General features: G+C 36.4%; 1 protein-coding gene across 4 annotated transcripts in view; it reads left to right on the top strand.

Annotated features, from left to right (window-relative positions):
* The window catches only part of LOC139150210 (glutaminyl-peptide cyclotransferase-like), a 67,613-nt gene that overhangs the window by 33,765 nt on the left and 9,962 nt on the right, over positions 1–23,886 (top strand). For 2 of the 4 annotated variants that reach the window (XM_070722433.1, XM_070722431.1), the window contains exons 2-3: positions 7,219–7,371; positions 10,026–10,313. In XM_070722433.1, the coding sequence (XP_070578534.1) occupies positions 7,219–7,371; positions 10,026–10,313 (441 nt within the window). Of the gene's footprint in view, positions 1–2,413; positions 2,669–7,218; positions 7,372–10,025; positions 10,314–23,886 lie in introns of those variants that run through there. The other 2 variants (XM_070722430.1, XM_070722432.1) reach the window with 2 other exon arrangements.

The following is a 23,886-nucleotide window of genomic DNA, read 5'->3' on the forward strand; positions in this document are numbered from 1 at the left end:
CTTGAAATTCTGCTTTGCAGGCGCTGTTCTCTATAAGGTTGTTCTCAGTCAGATTTGTTAGTTTATGCTTAAATTGCTCTTTCTCTCTCTCTCACTCTCTCTCTCTCTCTCTCTCTCTCTCTCTCTCTCTCTCTCTCTCTCTCTGTTTTGATGAAATTTTAGTCAAAACTTTAGTTTTCAACTTCAAAAGGATGTTTTTATTCATATTTGTCAAAATTATGGTGAAATTAGTCGTATGTACTTTGGAAGATGTTTATATCATTTTAAAATTCCCTTGATTCGCTAGTCCAAGTACTTTGAGGTTTGATTGACAGGTTTCTAATGATTTTCCAAAACAGATTTCATTTAAAGTGTTGGCGAAATCAACAATGTTGTACTTTTAAGAATTTTTATGTTTTGTCTGGTAGAAAAATATTCTAAAATTGTGTGTCTAATGGGTCTAAAATTTTGTGTGCAAATTCCTGAGTTTGTTCCATTCAAATGTGTTCAAACGATGATCTAAGATCCATATATTAAGACAAAAACAAATTGATTTGTTTCTTGTCACTGCTCGCATCACTTCAAAGTGTACACTTCAACTTTTTTTTCTGTTTTTCATTTTCCCCTATGGAAAAAAGGGAAAAATGTATCAAATTCCACCAAAAATAAAAAAATTGAAAAAAAAAATCGCGTCGCCGCATCATTTTTGCCATACGTCAATGACCAGAAACAAACCAATTTTTTTTTTCCTAATATACCATTCACTAGAATGGTGTATAAGTTTTATTTATTTTTGTCAATTTTGATATGAAATCATGTGAAAGCTGCAGATCCTATTACTGACAGATTGCGATATTTAGGATATCAGGGATGTAACTTATATTCAGGAATAGATCATTGTCTTTGAAAACTGTCCACCACAATCGCATGGCAAATTTAATCACTTCCAAAATTGAATCATTGTACTATATTCAGAGATATGTCAATCGAATTTATTGTATTTTATTTTATGTGTAGCAATATATTTGCACTGTAATATAGCCAGATTGTATCAATGATAGAAAGCAATTATTGCTCCAGTGACAAGACCATAAATATAAGGTATTATAGAAATGTTGTTGCTTATGTTTCAAATTTTAGCTGAAATCAGTGGATGAAAGGTATTCCCGTACCAGAACTTTAAATGGTACATTCTCAAATATTTGCTTTGATCACATATTCAGATGTTTCATTTAGTAAACAGCACCTAATGTACTTTATTTCTTTGAATTATAATGTTTCAACCCTTTCATCATCATGGATTATACCAATTCTGCTTTTTTCTATGGCAAAGTGAGACCTCTGACATAAGGGTCAAAAGGTTAATGTTTATCCACAGCGATTGAAATATTTTTCTGAAATTAGGTTGCCAACACAAGCAGGCAGATATTAAATCATAATACCTGCAAAAATTGAAGAAAGTAAAAAAGGTGGCTACACAGAGCTGAAAATTCAAGCTTTAAACATACCTTTATGGATATTACGGCAGATACAGCCATCGTAATAGACTGACTTATGTGTGGATTGTGACAGGTATCTTTCAGCTGTTTATACCTCACTGTGTATTCTCATGAATGGTTAATATGGGAATTCGATGGAGTGAAATGATTGTGTCAGATGAATCTCATCAGGCAATTTATATTGATATGTGATTCACACTGCCAATGGATTTTTTATGATTGTAATGTTACACAGAGATTAAATGTCATTCAGAGATGCGTACCCTCTGAATGCTGTAATTTTTCCTGCCAAAATTTTAGTGCAACATTTTATCAATTTTTATGAATTTTTCTGTATATTTTTGATTACTTTGGACAACAGTGACATCACTTTTTATGGGCTACAGTTTTCAATCAAAATTTTGAGAAAAATTTCAAAAATTGTCTGAATCTGAAAAAAGTTGACTTGAATATATTTTATAAAGGAAAAAAATTGACTTTGGCATTGCAGGGGTTAACATACACATGGATACATAGATTACGTGTACAACTTACGCTTGAATCAATAACTACTGAATTTTCTTCAAAAACAACATTAACAAAAATGCTGTATGAGATTTTGAAATCTACATCATACATGAAACTCTTTGCCATTGTGTATTCATCAGTACCATATACATATGAAGCAGTTTGTGTAGACTTCATATCCATACATTATTTGCATGTACATTTGGGGGCAATTTTATCGTCTTATATTTAGGGGACACAAAGACTGCAATGAACTGTAGTGTTTCCTCTGTTCCCTGAAAAGCTTTCTTTATGTTTTGAAAAGTGAAATATTATGGTTCCGTTTAGAAACAGATACAAAACTTTAAGCGTTTGGATTTGACTTTTGCTGTGCTGTTTGTTATCATGCAAATTAGTTGTTGGAGAAGAGAATCAACCCACCGACATACGTTTCTGTAATATCAGAAGCCATGACACGTACAGCAATGGTATCTATGGGAAGTATGTCAATTATGAATTTAGCAGAAAGCAGGTGACTTTAGACATCCACTGCACGTGGGTTTGCGGGAATGTTGCAAGCCAGCATGCGGTGGCTGTACAGATATGGGGCTTCCAGGAACTATAGGCGCCTTTGCTTCGCCGTGTGCAGTTGTTTTGTACCAAGTGTCATGCTTATGTTCTATGGCAAATACAGCACTGTGCAGGTGAGGTGTCGACTCCTTTTGAAACTTGTCCATATTGCCACAGTACTTGTTTTGCATGCATTACTGCCAGTTACGTGGATATACATGTATGTTCATGAACATATGGTATCTAGCAAATTCAAGAAGTAGAGAATTTGAACTTTTATTGCTGATAATAATTGTTAACATCATATACTGCAGCTTGAAAAAAATTAGCTTATGCTTAATTCAGGTATTAAGTTGTAACTTGTCATGTTAATTTGTTTGAAGTTGTTACATAATGCAATAAATATTACCATAACTCTTAAATTTTGCATAATATTTGAGCTTTGAGAGGGTATAGCTATTTGACCCACTGATGAGTAAAAGAATCATCTAAGTTTTATTCCTGAAATTCTCAAAGATTTATTATCTGTGATCCATGCACAGATAGAGCTAGTGCAAGTCTACACCAGATAAGTATACATTCTCAGAGATTGGGTTTATTGCGGTCGTTTCAACTACAAAGCCGCTTTCACAAAAGTGGGATTCCACTTGAAATGGGTCATTGGTAAGATTAACTAAGAAGTGATGGTAATCTTCAAAGTGCAGCAATTGAACTCCCAGTGAATTGCCAGTGTTCAATCATACGTAGATAATCCAAAAACCAGTGAAAAAAGAGTTCAAAGAGTTCATCATCCTTGACATTTTTCCCTACTTGTAAAAAAACTTGTTTTACATGAATTTCTGAAATGTGTAAGTGAATGGAAAGGTGATTGGGTCATTACACTCTTGGAGAAAGGTTACAGTTCGTTCACCCTTTCTCTTGCATCTAACACCCATTAAACAAAACATATCCATGGTAACCATTGTGATTGAAATTACAGGCAGATTGCCATCAGCATGGTTTTCACTAAGAAAATCATTCTGATACTTATTTGTAATTTAGTTGTTGAATAGACAGAAAATTATTATTGCTTTGCTACGGATCTGTTTCATATGTTCTGTACTCAAAGCATATGTGTGTATTGTATTGTAGATGTGCAATTTTCATTACATGCCAACTCGGTCGATACACAATCAAGCATACTCGTTAGATTCACAATCTAGGAACACTTGCATGGTGAAATATTTCCATGCATAATACTGGTGTATCGATTGCATTCGGTCTCTCAACATTGTGTTGACTGGTTCAATAACACTTTAATGTCACCAAACTGTCTCCAAGCGCATTGGGTAGTTTCGACTTAAAGAGTAATTTAAAACTTGGATAATACTGTAATATGGTAGTTGTAACAATTTCTGCAAAAGTGCATGTATGCATCAAAATATATGAATTTCAATCAAATCTTGATCGTCATTTTCTGGGACAGATATTCCGTAAGTTCTAATTGCTGTGTTAACTGTTCAAAATTTGCACTCTTTCAGTTTTTTTCTCGAACACTCCATATATTGTCATTTATATGTCACCTTAAGCTTTTTAACAATACTTTGGTGGTGGTGGCAAGGGTGCAGTCTCACACCACATTTCTGATAGTAAAAAATGCTAAAGACCTACATGACCTTTGACCTAAATCTGAGTCGACTTTAGAGTAACCAATTTTAATTTAATATGAACAGACAGGCACTTCTTTCAGTTTGCTTTCTAAATGACTTACCCTATTTATCTGTGTTAGCACTCAGGGTTCAGAGCATGTAAATTTCTTTAGAAATTGTAGATAAGTGCTCACCCAACCCTACCCTGATACGTTCAAAAATGATCAGTTTCATTGTCAGCAAAAAAAAGGCAGAGAAAGTATAATATATGATACCGTTGTAACCGTGTTAAAAATTATGTCATCAAATTTGATTAATTCCTAACACATATGAAAAGGCAACCCTTTTTAGGGCCACCAAATATGAAAAGTTAACTGCCGACACAAAAAAAATGTGCAACGAATGAGATAGAATTTCAATTTTTTTCCGTAACCCCTGAAAATACTCATTTTGAAATTTTCAGAGAGAGTTGGGACAAATGGGCACTTGCCTGAGGGTGGGGGCCACTTGGGCAGATAAATACAGTTACACTCAACCAGGAATATTCTCAAAATATTAATATTTGTATGGTGGTGGTATTCTGTGTTCTATGCATGTGGTGAAATGAAAAGTATAAAGTTGTGAAATCAGTGAAATCTATGTGGCAAAGCTCAGCAAAAATAACATTTTATGTACCAGTAATTGACACTTGTCACTAAAACAGGTAGAACGTTGTACCAAAGCCTGAGAAAAAATCCTATGTTTAAATTTGCATAATGAGTGCCTCGGCTTATGTTGAAATCACCTTATCTATGTTTCATGGCTCCAGTCTTCAAATTTTGCAGTTCACTTATTATTCATAGATTGTTTCCATAGAAACAAGTGTAGCCTTAAACTGTTGCCCTTTTACTCTCATTTTCCTGTAAAATTACATCATTTCTAAAAACGCCCCTTCTTTTTTTGTTTCGGTGTAAGAGGTATCACTTTTCAGTTTTTACAAGTTTTTTAATCTTTATCGGTAAAGAGTCCATATACAATGAAGCTAAAGTTTATCCAGTGATACACATTGTTGTAATTGGTGAATTACACACCTGTAGTTTCTCATGTGTCTTTACATAGACGTGGGTCTGAATTCATGATTAATATATAACAGTAAATAGATTATTATCACATGATGTACTTATTGAAGAAGGCAGGAAATAGGGCTTCCTGGTAAGCAAAGATTCCATTGTGACTCTGTGGAAGATGAGTTTTATTTCAATATATATCTGGAATAGATTGTCCCCAAATTTTATTACCACCCGGCCTGTGAATGGAAATTTTTTGTTGTTCCAAACAGATAAGTCATATGCTTTTACAATACAAACTATAAGTGGATGTATTTTTCTCTCTTTTAAAAAGAGTTGCAACAAATTTTCAATGACAATTACAAATAAATTACACTGATATGAGTTTGGACAAACCCTGATGTGACATTGAGCTCTGGAAGTGAAATTTCGACAGTGTTTACATTTGTAAGGCTGCTACAATGTCTGTGTAAATTGTGAGAATTTATTGAGTCTGTCCTCTGCAAAGATTGACTCACATCCTGTTTGCAGCAAAATATGAAGGGAAGGAAAATAGTAGTGAAATAGTCTCCAATGTTGCTGATGCTCAGTCTTTACATGTTGGATTTTGTTACCAAAGTATATCACTGCTGTCTGATTCTTTTCTTACTCCAATCTGAAAAAGTTGTTGAAATTTTTTTTTAACTTGAAGAATGTTGCATTATAGAGGAAGCAACTGATTTTTATCCAGTGGCTATTCTTTGTTTCTTCATTCCTATTCAATATCAACACAAAATGCGCATTTTCCTCAACAAACCTGTAGGTGCATATAATCACATTGCAGTCGGATTTTTTCCTTCTAACACACAGATTAGGTTCATGTTGAAGCATGTTGCGTAAAAGCTGTGATTTTTCTTGGGGAATAAAATAGATTTTCCCCATCGCAGTGAATTCTTAATATTGCCCTCTGTCAAAGTCTTTAAGGTTAATATCAAATGGGTTCAGTGTAATGAGCCAGGGGTGAAACGAGAACGATTTTATAATGTGATAAAAAAAAATTGCCTGCAGGAACATATGAAACTTGAATATTTGATCGGGCAAGTTAGTAGGAAACCGTGAGTTGAATCAGAATTATTTGATCTCCCTACTGGTTTGTAATTTAGATACTAAGGGACTGTTCAGTTTTTACGGCGGGGGGGGGGGGGTCATTGTAATTTTGGAATCTGCAAAGGGGGGGTCATCGCTTTTTCACTGGTAGGAAAGGGGGGTCTCCACATTTCAAAAACATAATACCTACAATAAAGTTCACTTTATGTCATGGCCATGATCAACCCTCTTTACCGGCGGGCCGCTTTTGGCGGCCCACTACAATAAATTAACTTTATGTAATGGCCCATGACCCTCTTAACGGGCTGACGCCTTTGGTGGCCCACTCCAATTAGGTTTACTTCATGCAGTGGCCATGATCGACCCTCTTTACCAGCGGGCTGCCTTTGGCAGCCAACTACAATAAATAGGTTTACTTCATGCAATGGCCATGATCGACGTGTGGCCCATGACCCTCTTTACCGACAGGCCCGGACTTTGCCAACCAACTACAATAAGCAGCGGGCTGCCATCGGCGGCCAACTCATATTACAGTAGTATTTGGTTAAGTGCCTATCTCATCTTTGAAAGACCCCCCCCCCCCCCCCCCCCCGGGCCGTAAAAACTGAACGGTCCCTAACAGTCATAAAGACACTCAGTAATATTATCAAATATTGTATCCACTGAGATGACACTATGTATAGCTCTTACAAAATCTGACTTCATCCATGAAATAAATTTGATCAATTTTTGATGTTTTGTGAAGGAAATCAGGAAGAAAAGCAGACTTCAAAAGGAGGATAATGAAGATACACTTATATTGTCTCTTGTGAAGCATCTACTTTGTGATCAAGTTATGGTAGCCATCTGGGAACAGTGCCCCCAGGCACAGATTTCTTTATTGAACTGAAATTTCATTCCAGTGTTTCTCTTTATGGCTTTCAGGATACACACAGGTTTAATACATTGACACCATCAAGATTAGATTTCGTGGCCAATCTTCCCCAGGTTGAAAGACAGTCGCAGTTAACTACGTACTTGGATTCAATTCTAATAGAGAGACCACCTGAATCTCAAGGTATCAAGCAGGTTCGTGAGGTAAGTTGAAGACTCAGTGAGTGTATGGGTAATATTATTTGGAGGTGATACATGCATATTTAAAAGTTGATAATGTAGTACTCTCAATTTTTGAAGAAGATCAAGAATCGCTGAAACTGCACTTTTCTGTTATCTCCTATCTAGCTACATAAAATTTGGTTCATAAAGTTCATTTTGTTCTGAAGATGAGGTAATTTACATTTGTTAATTAATATTACGATGAAAGTTACACTTTGGTATATCAGAGATTCATCTCAATTTTGTCAACTTTCTTGTATATTTTGTCTGTTAGTATTCAAAATTTATTTTTAGGTTCTTCATAATGAACTCATTTAGATACATCAAAACAAACACTGAAATGAAGAGATTCATTATCTAGAGGATTCCTGTGTGTGATGGTCCAAGTTTTACTCCTTCAGTTTCATTATTTACATGTACATCAAAGATGTAAGTCCTAATAGAGTAAGTTAGTCCCTGACAGAATGGATGTTGATACCCAGTTACAAGCCAAGTTGGCCAATCTCATTTACCTTGACCATTACAGTCCACAGGGACTTGTAAATTTCTTGTAAGCCTTTCAAAGTAAAAGCACAGTGGAAGAATCTTTGCTTGGTATTGAATTTTTAAAGACGCTGTCGTATACTCCAGTTGCTGAATGTCATGTTTGACTGTATTGATTGCCTCATGTGTATACATGTAAATAACAAGCTTTCAATCTCTATCAAATGACATGGCGTATACATTAAGTTGTTTGTCAAATTTCTACGAAGACATTGTGTACGTGCTCTCTTTTTCTCAGTGGTATGTGAAACAGGAGTAAGTCAAAAAGGGAAAACATTGATATCATTTTAGCACAACCTACAAATCCATCCAGCTCTGTTCCAGCAATATCTCTATATTTAAGAGCCCTCAGTCTTTTGGGCTTTTATGTGTGTAATGCAAATGTCATAGTCAGTCCTCTGTTTGTCAGACATAAGGGGATTTGGAAGATTTAAGAAAGCCACGACAATCACTTCTGTGTTTGATTGAAGGCATATCTGAATGATGTCAAAACAAGTATAGATGTATTGTGTCTAATTTGTCATATTCTTTATCTTGCACATTAGTAATTTTGTGTATTTTTCATTGAAATAATTTTAAAATGTACTGGAAAAGGCAGAATTTTTTTTAAATTTGAAGAATGTTGCATTTCAGAGGAAACAATTGATTTTTATCCAGTGGCTGTTTTTTTACCTTCATTTCTGTTCAGTATCAACACTAGATGTGCATTTTCCTCAACAAACATGTAGGGACATTATTATCGCATCGCAGCCAGGTTTTTTCTTCAAACAGTGGGAATCTTGGTCTATTTCTCAAAACACATCCAAACTTTTCAGAGAATTTTAGAAACCTTGATGGCTTTTATAATTAATGGATGTCAATTCTGACAAATAAAAGTATTGTACTCATGTGTGATCTGCTGATTTATCCTGGAATTGTACCCATACCTTTGAGAGACAACGGTACTTTATTTCCATCAGATAACGCACGGCTTGCATTCACATACTGCTGAGAAGTATTATTCTTTAGCTAAATGCACCATAGGGACAGATTTCTGGACTCTCAAAGTATACTGCTCTGGTGTACTGCTCGTATTGGCCCATTTTTAAGCTCTCAAAGTAAGATAAGTTTTCCCAGTTTTATTTTTGTGAAAATTGCAAATGTATTCTTTCCCTATAAAGTTATCAAAGGGATTGGGGCCATTTTGAATTTCAAATATCAATAAATATATTTTATTTGTTTTTGCAGTACCAATTATTTTGCAGTGACCGTCTGTTTTGATTTTTGAAAGAGGATGGTTGAAAGTTTCCCCAAGGAAAGTTGGAGCAAACATTGAATTTTTCAATTTTTGGTGCGTACCGTAACAGATAATAACATTTGCATGTCATAGTAAAACTTACTAAAGCTCAGTGCCCTAGCACTGTATTAAGGTAGTTTGTGCCTGAAGTTTATGGTGAGACTTCAACATTTGCTCAAACTTTCCTCAACAAACTTTCAACCATTCTTTGCTAAATCAAGAATGAAAATCAGTGGTCAACCATGCAAAATTTGGCACAAGAAAAACAAAGTACCTGACATTTACTGATATTTGAAATTCAAAGTGGCTGCCATCCCTGTGTTAACTCTATGGGAAAAATAAAATTTTTGATTTTCAAAAAACTAAGATGGTAAAAATCTTTCTTTAAAGCTTTACCTGTTCACCCCAATTCCTTGTAGACAGGTGCACAGTCACCATTGATAACAATGGATCTGGGTCAAACCATGGTGGTTGAAGGGTTAAGGTGAGCCCCTACAAATGGTAGATCAGAGAAGTATTGGAAAAATTTCTTAAGTGTAAATATGTCCCCAAGGCGCATTTTCCTTTGATGTGTTTGTCGTTATTTTTGTTTGTAAAACAGTTTCTTTCAAACTCCCAAATCATACTACAATGCGTAGCCTGTATGTGTATATGTGTACTGTTCAAATAATGTACAAAGTTATGTACAAGAATAACAATCACATTGTTCACTGCATTAGAAAAGAAAATAGGCGCACTTACTTATTTAATTTACTGAATGAAATTGATGAAGTTATTATCATTTACAGCTCTTGTCTCTTGTACACTTTGTATTCAGGATATCATTCGTCACATTGAAGAAATTGGAGGCTGGACCATTGAACTTGACACATTCCATGAAACTGTACGTACCAATGCAAAAGTTGAGTTTGTCAACATTGTTGCCACGCTGAATCCCAATGCAAAACGGCGTCTCGTGCTCGCATGCCACTACGATTCGAAGTACTTCCCACCTGATCCCAGAGGGAGGGTGTTCCTTGGTGCTACTGACTCGGCTGTTCCATGTGCCATGATGTTGGATCTCATCTATCAGCTGGACCCGCTGTTGAAAAAAGTGAAGGACAAGGTGAGTCAGTGATCTTGAAATGTAGATCACAGAATAAAGCAGATTTTTATCTTTTTAATGCTGATAGGTAGGATATCTGAAAGGCAGTGAAGAGAACACAATGTTTGTATGTATGCGATATCCATCAAACAAGCTTTGTAAACCATCTATTTGGGCAATTTGTACTGATTAGAGACTCTGGAAAATGGTTATTTATTGCTCCTCTGGGATGCTTTTAATGCATCTGAAAATCTTGATTAAGATAATGATAAACACTCTGTGAACTGCAAACGTGCAGGTCATTCCCAAAGATATTTGTGTTTTGCTGATTTGTGTGTTTTGGATGTAGAGTGGCCTTTTCAAATGCCACAAACTCATTGATTTTGGAGATCTCATAGCCAGCAGCATTAAAAAGAATATTGTATAATGAGCATTTCTGGTTTGTCACAGTTACTGTTTCCGTGAAAAAAGAATTTGTTCACTGTATGTTTCACCGACTGTGGGATTAATCTTTCCATTATTGATCAGTACATGTAGTATAGTATGAATGTTTGATGATTATACAGGGATTAAAACTGCCAAATTTTCCTTTCATACAGCCAGTCAGGTAGAACCGTGATGTTTTAATTACAATCAAATGTACCAATCAGTCTCTCATACTGTCACATAAATGTTAGGATAGATGATCAAATGCTGGTAGAACTACTACTACAAATGATGTTAACATCACCAGATTGAACAGGCTCAGCCTATGCAGGCGTATTGCCAACGTCAAATATTTATCCATAATGCAAACTTAACACTATTTTGGCATTGGAAACTGACATCCATGAAAACATCAAAACTACAGAATAAGGGGAGAACTATTTGATTTCTGGGGGAGGGGCTGATACTTTTGACTGATGTGTGTGGTGAAACTTTTGTTGTCTGTTCATTTGTTCTCCATTACCCAAATCCAGGAAGTTCTTCAATCCAATAAAATGTGTTTCAAGTATGTTGCAGCAAAGAAGAAATGTAATACCTGTATGTAATTTTGTATGATGCATTTTGTATGTGGATCAGAGAGTGCATTTATCAGCTGTTGTTATACACAATGACCTTAATGTTTCTGTGAGAACATATATGGTCATGTAAAATAGGGCTGTTGGTTTACACAGGCAAGGAGTGAAGGGACACTCATGTTATGACGTCTTCTTTGGTTTATATAAGTTTTTGACAAACATGACGACGACATTGTTATGATTAACATGATTAAAATATGGAAGACTCCCTCGAAGACAGGTTTTTGTAATCTGGATCACATAGCAACTCCCAGATAATCTTATCAGATTATGCGACATTAGTATATAACCCTTTTCCTGCCGAGCGCCCTTGTCCGTTATCCTCCCAAGTCAGTAGAAAACCGCCCCATAATATGTGCCTGCAAAAGATTGGCTCTCCTGCATGTTATCCTGCCAGGCATTTTGGCAGAAATCGCCGATTTTCAGGGTAGTTTTAGCCGTACTTATACGTGTTAGACTTCGATAATTTCTACATGCCGTAGACAGGGGAAGGAGCTCAAGGGTTGCTGCAGAAAAAAATTGAGGTCACCGGCTTTGTTTGCCCCTGGGAGTGCGTCATTTTATTGCCGTTTCATGTTTATTTTTTCGGAAATAAACTCCTTCAGTATTACGCACGTCCGCTAGGCACAAACATCACGTCACTCGTCTGTTAGTCAGAGACCCTGAGGGTCGTGCTAGGGGTGCAGAAGCACCGTCAAACCTGTCCTGTTTCCCCAGGGTAGGGTCAATTGAATACGTACCTTAAACGACTTGGCAGTGTAGCACAAAAACTACGTTTTTTGCCGTTGTATTAACGACATGGCTGAGCCATTGAAGCACAGCTCAACGTAGTTTAGCCAGCTCAGTTGGGAGTTGGCTTACGAGTGTTACCGTTCATTACTGACTTAATCGAGTGGTCCTTAGTCAGGTACGGGTTTGTACCGACATGGCTTGGGCTGCAGCTAACCAGTGATAACCAGTCACTACACCCAAGTCTTCAGTTCACTTTTGCGATGCACGGGTGCAACGCAATATGCTTCCATTGTTCTAGCCATCGACGTGTCCACATGCCTGGCAGCCATATTGTACTGCTAGCTGGTTTGCATAACAAAAGCAGTCCCTGCTAACTGCAGGCGGTATCCCCGTAGCATATTGACCTTATGTCACCTTTTGAATTCTCTGTACGCAAACAGCGTACGTAGTTACTAATGCGTCGGCAAGAGGATACGTTTGCCTGCAAACCAGAGCCAATACTTCGAACGATGGAATAAATAAAAAATCCAAAGCTACGTCCATTGAATGGCACGGCCAAGGCGGTGAAGGACGTTGCCTGGCTTGAACTTGCAGAGCTGAAGCTCAGCTTAGTGCGTCGGACACCAGTTTGTAATGGTATTTCCGAGTCGTTCATATCCGTTCCATCGGAGGAACAAGTCGAGCCGTCCCGTCAAAAATACGTTCTCATTTTCAGTCACGCACAACTGAATAAGTGACTTTCGTCTCGCACCATCGGCATATCTGCCAAGTCGTTTGCAAGAGGTAGCCTTCTAGATTAGCATTGCCGAGTTGGTCAAGTTCGGCAGCAATCTCTATAGTGCCAGGCAGCCAAGTACGTCCAACTCCGCCAGAAAACGTCACCTGCTATCCTGCCAAGTCTGCTAAAAAGCAGTAAAAAAAACCCAGCCCCCCTCGGGTGTGGGGACTGGCGGACAGGTTTCTGCACCTTTCCCTGTCTATCGACTCCCTGCGAACCCATTTCGAGGGGAAAAGGCGTTCCTTGTCAGAAAACCTGTCCTCAGATGACCCCTAAACGCACAGGGGATAGCAAAACGTAGTGCCGTCGACTTGGCAGGAAAGGGGGTACCCAAAAAGGGCCCGATTTCCACCGGGTTGGGAGAATAACGGTCACCAGTGCTTAGATTCTGGCTACACCAACTTTCAAGCGGATTTTCACCGACTTGGCAGGAAAAGGGTTAAACCGATTCATGTAAACTTCAATTCCAAGTGTTGCTGTTAGTCATCTGAAGCATTTAAGGTAATCGTGCCTCAAAGTGAAAGACTTAAACTTTTGCTAAAACTTTCCTAAAAGAATATTTCAATCATTCTCTTTCAAAATCAAGAATAAAATCGGGGGTCACCGTGCAAATTTTGGAACAAGAGAAACAATTTAGTCAAGAATTACTGATATTTGAAATTCAAAATGGCCGCCATTCCTGTGTTAACTCTATTGAGAAATAATAAATTTTTCGATTTTCAAAAAACTAAGCCAGAGAAAAGTTTTCTTACATGAAGAGCTTTAAAATGAACCCCCACAAATGATAGATCAGAAAAGAATTGAAAAAGTCTGAGAGTCGGAATATCTGTCCGCAAGGTGCGTTCTCCCTTAAGTGTCAGTACATGAAATAGGTATGCCAACGGATAGATGCATGCACATTTCTTGATATAACTACTGGTATTCTACTTGCAAAATCTGAAACTTGCCTTAGCTCTTTCAAGTGCTTGATCACAAAACAAACACAGGAAAAATTAAGATGGTAAAAATTTGTCTCTGCAGTGCCCATCTTGTACTTGACTTCCATTTTCGTAGGTCATGCCATTTCGAGTTACACAAAAGCACAGAAAGTTTTACAAAGACCCTTTCATTCCTTTAATGTTGTAAAACTGAAAATTGCCAAACAGTGCATCCTAGGAAACCTTGGGACAGACTATAGGATTAATGCTAAGACAGACATCGTGGGTGGATTCATATTTTGTACAATTTAAATCATTGTCAAGCTGTTGTTTCTCTAATTGTGGTTTTACATGATGCAAATGCTGTGTGTCAACCTGTAGAAAATATGACAATGACAAACGTCCATAAAATAACATGTATTAATGCTTGCTATCAATCTTTGATATTCACCAGCGTGTCACAGCTTTATTACAAAAAGGTCCCTTCAAAAAGCTTTGTCGTTATCTTTTATCATAGAAATCAAATCTGATATCCTGTATTTGTACAAGGCTTGTTTTTCAAGACAAAATGCACCATGGAGACAGATTCTCTGTCAGAATCCACAAATCTTCATAATTCTTCCCAGGTGTACTGCTGGTGTAGACCCATTTGAAACGTGTATAGAAAAACTTTTCATAGTCTTGTTTTTTGTGAAAATTGGAAAGCCATCTTTCCCCACTGAATGGTAATACCGATAGAATATGGTCACTATTTTCAATCTTTTGGGTAAATTTGAGGTGTCTGCTTCTCCAATCCAAAAATTCCAACTGTGGAAATGATTTTATTTTCCAATACGAAAAATGATGGTTTAAAGTTTTCTTGAGTAGAAGCTTGAGGCAGCTCAAGTCAAAGTTAACTTCCATGACCAGCAATGTGCATTAAACCTACATATACCGACTGGCTAGTTATTTAAATGCAAGCAAATGTTAACTTGATGCTTGTCTTTTTACATAGATTCATGTTAGCAGGTTTCAGTCATGGAATAGGAAACAACAAAAATGCTAAGATTTGTATAGTTTTAAATTACAGAAATGTATCATGCAAATCCCAGCAGAAAGACTGTTGTACATGTAGCAAGGTTATAAATGACTTCTGCAGAATAGAGTAAGGAAAAAAATAAATGCACTGAAATGTTTGAGCCAGATGGAGACATGTTATACAGGTCGCTTTGGTACACTTTCACTTATAAAATGATGATCCATTTGTCATGAATCTTGTCGTCAGAACCTGCAGCCCTGAATTGAAAGATTTGTCATTTGAGTATAGTGTGGAAACTCAGAATAATGCCAAAGATGATATCTCAGACATTCCAGGAAGGACGAACGGATGCACATCAACAAAAAGGTGCTACATCCCCTTGAAGGAATATGGAATGACTTTTATCCTGCGTCTTGTTTGTAGAATAACAGTCGATGTAATGAGAGACTTTTTTCTGCACAAGAAAACATGACCTTTCGGATGTGCAAATCATTTTTACAAGCTGCCAGTTTCCCGTGAGGAGATCAAGATATTCTGTCCTTGTGATGAAGACAGTTCAGTTTTATCATGATTGTACTTGTCTTCCCCAGAGTTGAAGCCTATCAGTTAATCAAGTGATGATAGCCAAGATGATTTTGTGACCATTAGACTGTTAACATGTTTGGGCATTACAGAGTAATAACCTTTATAAGGTGTTAGTAGTATTTCATAGCGACTATTGCATCTTTGGCATATCACTACCTCCTACACACTGTGAGAACCTGGGCATTTCTCTGTTTGCTGGGAGAAAGTTGGAGTTTTTTCTGTAATTGTTGTCACAAGTGCATTTGTGTGATCATTTTGTTGCTTTGTGTGTTTAAACTTTGTGTTGCCATAGCAACAGGTTACTGGTACCATACCAGTGGTTGTGTACTGAATCTTTTTAATCAATTCTGATTCAACCTTGTCAGAATGTCTTCATTGGTAGTGTAACATTTTCAGAGGAGTTGGAGAAACATTTATCACCGAAATGTGAGATGGTGATTTTTAAACTAAACAAGGACATCATTCTGTTGCTCAATTTGTTCAGAATTGTCTAAAATATTTGTAAGTTGAAGGTAGTAGAGAGACTTGAACTTTTGCTCAAATTTCCTCCAGGAATTTTTCAACCAATTGCTTTCAAAATCAAAATCACGGGTAACCCTGTAATTTAGTGCAAAGTTTGTTACTATGGTAACAAACTACCTGTAATGTATAGATATGTGAAATTTTAAATAGCCATTATCCCTGTGTTTAATAACTCCTTTGGGAATTACTTAAATTTCTGATTTTCACAAAGGAAGACAGTGAACACTATTTACTCCAAGGGCTGCAAAATGAACCACACAAGTGGTTGATCAGAAAAGTACTGTAAAAATTTGAGAGTCTGAATATCTGTCATGACTGGACAAAAAAAGGAAAATATAATGAAAGCTATGTTGACATATAGATGTTGTCACCTTATGAGGCGCTGCAAACTGTGGGTGTCTTCACAACTTTGACTCCCACTTATCAGTACTGTAAACTGTCTCCTCCGCCATCAATCACTATGTTGGCTGACAGTGCACCATAAGTATTTCACACCCTGTTAATCACAACAGATCATCTCTGCCACACTGACAGGTAAAAAGGATTCGTCTTCAGAATAAAATGGCCATAAATTTACAGCCATATCTTAGATTTAGCAGAGGCTTTGTATTTCGTCCTATTTCCAAGCCCATTTAGTAAATTATGCCATCAGGCAGCGAGAGAACTTTTCAGAGAGAATTTGATTCCCTTTTTACAATTAAATGGAGCCTTCTGCAATGTGCTTTCTAAGTTTCCAGGCAGAAGTATGATTGATGATGGCTTTGTAATGATGATTTGATGTCAGAGAAATTTCTAAAAGCGAATTCCAAGCCAAATGCATTGTATAACCTTGTTACTTTTCTCTGACTGGCAAACTTTTTATCAGGAAAAGACCAGCTGGGTACACATCACTGCAGTACATTTGAGACACAGCCTTACCTGTAACTTCATAGCGTATTTACTTCATTAATCTTGCATTGAATTGCCAAAGCACTACACATCAGGATCTATTTATTAATGACTTTATTTTTTTATGCGAATCTTACAATAATGACTTTCAATGGAGAATATGAATGCATCCCAGGTTGTGTATCGTATATATTAAAACCCTTTACCTACCATCCTGCCAAGTCAGTGCAAAACCGCCATATATTTCCTGTATGCAGAAGTCTACTTAAAACCTGTTGTCCTGCCAGATTTTAGCGTGAAAATCACCAATTTTGGGAGTGGTAATAGCTGTGTTTATTCGTGTTAGACTTCAGTAATTTTCACACGCTCAATTGGAACTCTGAAAGGAGCGCCAGTCACAGTTACAAAATTCATAGCTGTAAAATTGTGACGATGCTTTTTGATGGGGAGGTTGTCACGGGAAACTTTGAGGAGACATTAATGTCAGAGTACTACCATGAAAAGGTTATTTGGTGAAATAATGTTATGGATATGCAGTTTTTGTAGTTATTACATTGTTTTATGACCTTTGCACCCGTTTATAGCACTTGATGTGTACATTATCAGAGGATCCTAATGAATATGTACCTTTTGAAATATCTATGTGGGTCATCTATACAGTCTGACATCATAACAGTATCTGCTTTGAAAAGTAATAATCATGAAGCTTCACATAGAAAAGACAAATCAAAGATATTAACAAAATCCTGTATTCCAGCCCCAACTGTAGATTATATGACTTTGACAATGAAACGTACTTCTGCACAGCTTACATTTTGAGTAGTTTCATGATCAATGGCTATGTCAACCAGAAGTTCGACTAGCCAACTCGCTTACTTCACCAGCTCCTTCCAAAGTGTTGAACAATGGCATCTTTGGTCAACACCAATGTGGCTTGTACAGATCACTTGATCCATAATCAATTTGGTTACCCACAAACTCGGCTGCTTTGAAGATGTCCTCTGTCGATTTTCTGTTAGCAAATTCTCACTTTCTTGCCTATCACACTCAGAATTTTAAGACAATTTACAAAATTTACCTACTTTTCACAACCAGATTTAACACCTTGGCACACAACCACTATAATAATACTTCATGGGGGACTGTGTCATCGATGATGACTTGTTTTTTATGGTAGAAGGGTACTCCTCAATGAATTGACATCTTCAAGACTTAAAGTGAAATTCACATTTGGGCAGCCTGCTTTCAAGGCACTCACAATAAATAGAGCATAATGTATACTGAAAAGTAGATTTACTGAAAGACAGTTTTCACTGGAGTAGCTCCGCTGTCAGCGACGCGGAGCTTTTCAAATAGGTTGATTTTCCGTCGTCGTCCGTCGTCCGTCGTCGTCCGTCGTCGTCGTCGTCCGTCGTCCGTCGTCGTCCGTCAACAATTGCCTTCTCCTCTGAAACCGCAAGTCCAATTGCTTTGAAATTTTATATGCAGCTCACTTGGTGTGACCTTACTTAAGTTTGTTCAAATCGTGGTGAAATTTGCGTATTTGTATTTTTGGGGCATTTTTTGGTGTTTTTGGTAAAAAAATCTTCTTCCCTGAAACCGCTTGTCCGATTGCTTTGAAATTTGATATGCAGTTTACTTAGGGTGACTTCAGTCAGATTTGTTCAAATTGTGGTGAAATTTGCATATTTGTATTTTTAAGGCAATTTTTGTCATTTTTGGTAAAAAAATCTTTAAAAATCTTCTTCTTCAAAAGTACCAGTCAGATAGCTTTGATATTTGGTACATATGTCTCTAGGGATGATCTATTTCAGATTTGTTCAAATTGTGCAGAAATATGCAAATTTGCATTTTTAGGGCAATTTTTGCCATTTTTTGTCAAAAAATGTATTTCTCTAAAAGTACTGATCTGATAGTTTTGAAATTTGGTATGCAGGTTTCTATAGATGAATTTTAGTAATATATATTGAATTTCTGATGGAATCTGTAATTTTGTATTTTTGGGGCAATTTTTGCCATTTTTGGTCAAAAAATGTGTATTTCCAAAAGTTCTCATCTGATAGCTTTGAAACTTGGTATACAGGTTCCTAAAGATGAACAAAATAATATTTATTGAAATTATGCTGAAATTTGCAATTTTGTATTTTTGGGGCAATTTTTGCCACTTTTGGTCAAAAAAATGTGTATTTCCAAAACTACTCATCTGATAGCTTTGCAATTTGGTATACAGGTTCCTACAGATCACCTTAATGATATTTATTGAAATTATGCTGAAATCTGCAAGTTTGAATTTTTGGGTCAATTTTTTCCATTTTTGGTTAAAAAATGTGTTTCTCAAAAAGTACTGGTCCAACAGCTTTGAAATTTGGTATACAGGTTTCTATAGATGAACTAAATTTGATCTTTTGAAATTATGATGAAATCTGCAATTTTTATCTTGGGGGAAATTGTTGCCATTTTTGGTCAGAAAATTTTATTCTCAAAAAACGACTCATCAGATATTAGCTTTGGTTGACATGTTCTTAGGGATGATCCGATGTGATATATGCAAAGTATGATGAAATCTTCAATTGTATATTTTTGCAGCTATTTTAGCCACTTTTTTCTGGCCACTGCATTGAGCTATCAAAGATTTACACCGTCTTCATCAACATGTGTCAAAAATAGTTATTATCTACATAAACACAGCGGAGCTATATCGGCCGCTAGGTCGCTTGTCACTAGAGTAACATGTTATATCGAAACACTATACTCATGAAGCTATCTGAAACTGGATACAGTGCTTCATGTGGCATAGAACTGTATTTTGTGTCAATGCTCCTCATCCTATTTACCAGATAAAAACTGCAGATGAGAGAACAAAAATTGAGAATACCTTATGATGCACCATCTGATTCTGTGCAGTTAGGTATCAAAAGTTGTATCAGTCAAAGTATTTCTCTACAGTGAACATTGAAAGTCAAAAGACAGTTTTCTATAGTAGAATATATGGGTACATGTGTGTGTGATTTGTAGGTGTTTAAGTTTTTTTACATGTCATACAAACTGTGCATAATACTACTATGTAAGGCACCATGGAGAATAGAAAATTCCATCAATTTACAGAATACGATGCCAATGTGATCTGTTTTCTGGTATTGAAAATGAAATCCATAAAATAAACAGTATCATGCGATATGTTTCTCCAAATGTTTACAATCTGAGGTAATATCTCTGGTAATTTTTTTTATCCTAAAGTCAGTGTGTGAATAATGGATACAATAGTGGGAAATCTTTTCAGCAACATTTTATTAAAAGTGAATAATGAAACATGAAATCATTTTAGTAATTGAACTGTATTATCATTGGCGGTATTGCGGTAAAAAAGAATGAATTGCTGCCTTAAAAAATCATAAAAAACCATGTATCTTTAAAACGTAGAAAATTGATAATGTTCTAGTGACGGCTTCCATAGAGACAATTCTTTGGATTATCTGGCATCCAAAAGAATTCACTGCAATAAATCTAAAGAATTGTGAATTTTTGTCATTATTTCCCTTATATTAACTTGTATCGCATAGGTTTATTATACATTCTCAGACGCTGGGAATACTTAGTCATGGAATTTTTGTGTCTTCTGTTGAGGGATGTTTATGAACTTCCTGCGGATATTGTTCTTTTGTCTGTTTTAGAATCAATGACTTCATCTTTGGTGACCATGATATGTCACAGTTATTGCCCTTTAATATCACAATTTAATCCCTCATTTTTAGCTCCCACAGCCATATGTATATATGGCAATGGAAGCTATTCTTATAGGCTAGGAAAATGTCTGTATGTATGTATGTCTGTATGTCTGTATGTCTGTATGTCTGTGTGTCTGTCCGTCAACATCAAAAACTCCAAAACTGCTGGACATTTCATCTTGATATTTGGTGTGTACATGGATGATGGGCTGTAGATGAGATTTTGTTCAAATGAAGTTGTCATTGCCAAAAATATGCAAATTAAGTGAAAAAATGTAAAAACAGTCAAAATTGAAAAAACTCAATAACCACTGAGCAGATTACAGGAAAAATTAGCATGTAAGTACTTTGGGCTGACCTGAAATGATTGTGCGCATCTTGGGTCAGTATCTTGGATTTGCTATTTTTCATGAATTTTTTTGTAATTTTCTCCCATTTTTGGTCAAAAAATCTCCTGCTCTGAAACCACAAGTCCGATTGATTTGAAACTTGGTATTGAAGTGCATAGGAGTGACCTTTCCCAAATTTGGGCAAACCGTGGTGAAATTTGCATATTTTTAGTTTACACGTCCATAGACTCCCATGTATAAGGCAGATCTCCATAGACTCCATGTATAAGGCCACAAAAAATAAAATTTAGTTTCTCATCGTATTCATATTGCAAAAAGGATGCAGTGACACAATTTTTAGTCCCCACAGATGAAGTCCAGTGAGCTTATAGATTGGGTCATGTCCGTCTGTTCGTCCATCCGTGAGTCCATCCGTTCACGCAGATATCTCGGATATTTTGACAAAATGTCACGTGACCTCGGTGACCTTTGACCTCAAATATACATATTTGTCCATAACTCAGTAACCACAAGTGCTACAGCCTTCATGTATGGTATGATGGGACACCTTATGACGCCACATATTGTACCTCATTAATTATGCGCATATCTAATTTTGAGCGAGCCAATAGAGCTAGAGGTCTGATTTTTGGTATATAGGGATAACTTAGCAAAACAATTTTTTTTGACAAAATGTCACGTGACCTCGGTGACCTTTGACCTCAAATATACATATTTGTCCATAACTCAGTAACCACAAGTGCTACAGCCTTCATGTATGGTATGATGGGACACCTTATGATGCCACATATTGTACCTCATTACTTATGCGCATATCTAATTTTGAGCGAGCCAATAGAGCTAGAGGTCTGATTTTTGGTATATAGGGATAACTTAGCAATACAATTTTTTTGACAAAATGTCACGTGACCTCGGTGACCTTTGACCTCAAATATACATATTTGTCCATAACTCAGTAACCACAAGTGCTACAGCCTTCATGTATGGTATGATGGGACACCTTATGACGCCACATATTGTACCTCATTAATTATGTGCATATCTAATTTTGAGCGAGCCAATAGAGCTAGAGGTCTGATTTTTGGTATATAGGGATAACTTAGCAATACAATTTTTTTGACAAAATGTCACGTGACCTCGGCGACCTTTGACCTCAAATATACATATTTGTCCATAACTCAATAACCACAAGTGCTACACCCTTCATGTATGGTATGATGGGACAGCTTATGACGCCACATATTGTACCTCATTAATTATGCACATATCTAATTTTGAGCGAGCCAATAGAGCTAGAGGTCTGATTTTTTGTATATAGGGATAACTTAGCAAAACAATTTTTTTGACAAAATTGTCACGTGACCTCGGTGACCTTTGACCTCAAATATACATATTTGTCCATAACTCGGTAACCACAAGTGCTACACCCTTCATGTTTGGTATGATTGGACACCTTATGACGCCACATACTGTACCTCAATCATTATGCGCATATCTCATTCTGAGCGAGCCAATAGAGCTGGATGTCTGATTTTTGGTATATAGGGATAACTATAGGAGAGAAATTTTTTGACCAAATGTCATGTGACCTCGATGACCTTTTACCTAAAATATATGTTTATGTCAATAAATAAGTAACCACAAGTGCTATGTCCTTTGTATTTAGTAGGATGGGAGACCTTATGACAACACACGCTTTACCTCATTAATTATGTACACATCTAATTCTGGGCAAGCGAATAGAGCTAGAGATCTGATTTTTTGGCATATAGGGATTAATTAGCAATATTTTTTTTTTCAAAATGTCATGTGACCTCGATGACCTTTGACCTTGATTATACATATATATGCATATTTCAGTAACCACAAGTTCTATACCCTCCAATTTTGATAGGATATTAGACCTTAAGATGTCACATCTTGTACCTCATTTATAATGCGCATATGTATTTCTTGGCTGGCCAATACTGCTAGAGGTCTGATCTTTTTTCCCGATTTAGAACCATAACTTAGACATGCCTCATGTGTTTCAAATTGGGAACAACGACATAGACCTATGTGCCCATAGATCTCAACATATACACTCCAGTGATACTTCTTAATGACCACATTTTCCTGCCCCATCAAGACTAATACTCCTATTACAAGTGGGGACTATGTCATTGTAAATGACTTGTTGAGTTAAGGTAAAGGGCGACGAATTCGGACGTGCACACGCTTTAGAACGTTTCTGCGCAGATTTAACTCCAGCCTGCCGCAAATGGGTTACTTTGTAGCGCACGTATTTAACATCACCTGTCATTGTTGAAATTGCACTTTTACCTAATTTTTTGACCCAGTGTCTTAGAAATACATGTGACCTATAACCTTGTCATATTTTGACCCCCTAGGAAGCTGTTTTTTATTCAATATGAGCGAAAAATTAACATTTCCCTCCCATTTATATGGCGCAAATTACCCGTTCACCTGGAGATATTGTAGAAAGTAGCGTGGTGACACCCTTTTATTAAAAGTGTAAACTAAATGGTATTATGTCAGGAGTTTATTCGCCAAGTTTGGTCAAAATGACACCATTCAAAGCGACAGGAAGAAAGTTCGAAAATTATGTAGTGATATAATTTTGATATCGTCATTTTGTAATCGATACTTATGTTAAAATTTCTTTACAAACATCATGAAAACTATACATTCGATAGATATGGATCTTAAGTCTTGGTATTTATTAAAATTAACTCATTTGCTAAGCGTTTTATAATGGCTTTCTTTAGTTTAAGTGAATTATATCATTTTTATTTATTTCTAACGACGCCATTTTAACGTCCGTTTCCATGGAAACGAGCGTGGTGAACCCCCTTTTTTATTTCATTTTTGCACTTGCACAACTTCCAAGAATATTTGTGCAAAGTTTCAAGAAAATGACACCACAACTTAATTTTGACGTAATTCGTAGTGCTTCATTTTAAACCGGTGTGCGGGGTATAAAAGGCCCCTAACTTATTGAAAATTCATAATGGCGCT

This window comes from Ptychodera flava, chromosome 14 (assembly GCF_041260155.1).
Source record: "Ptychodera flava strain L36383 chromosome 14, AS_Pfla_20210202, whole genome shotgun sequence".
NCBI lineage: Eukaryota > Metazoa > Hemichordata > Enteropneusta > Ptychoderidae > Ptychodera > Ptychodera flava.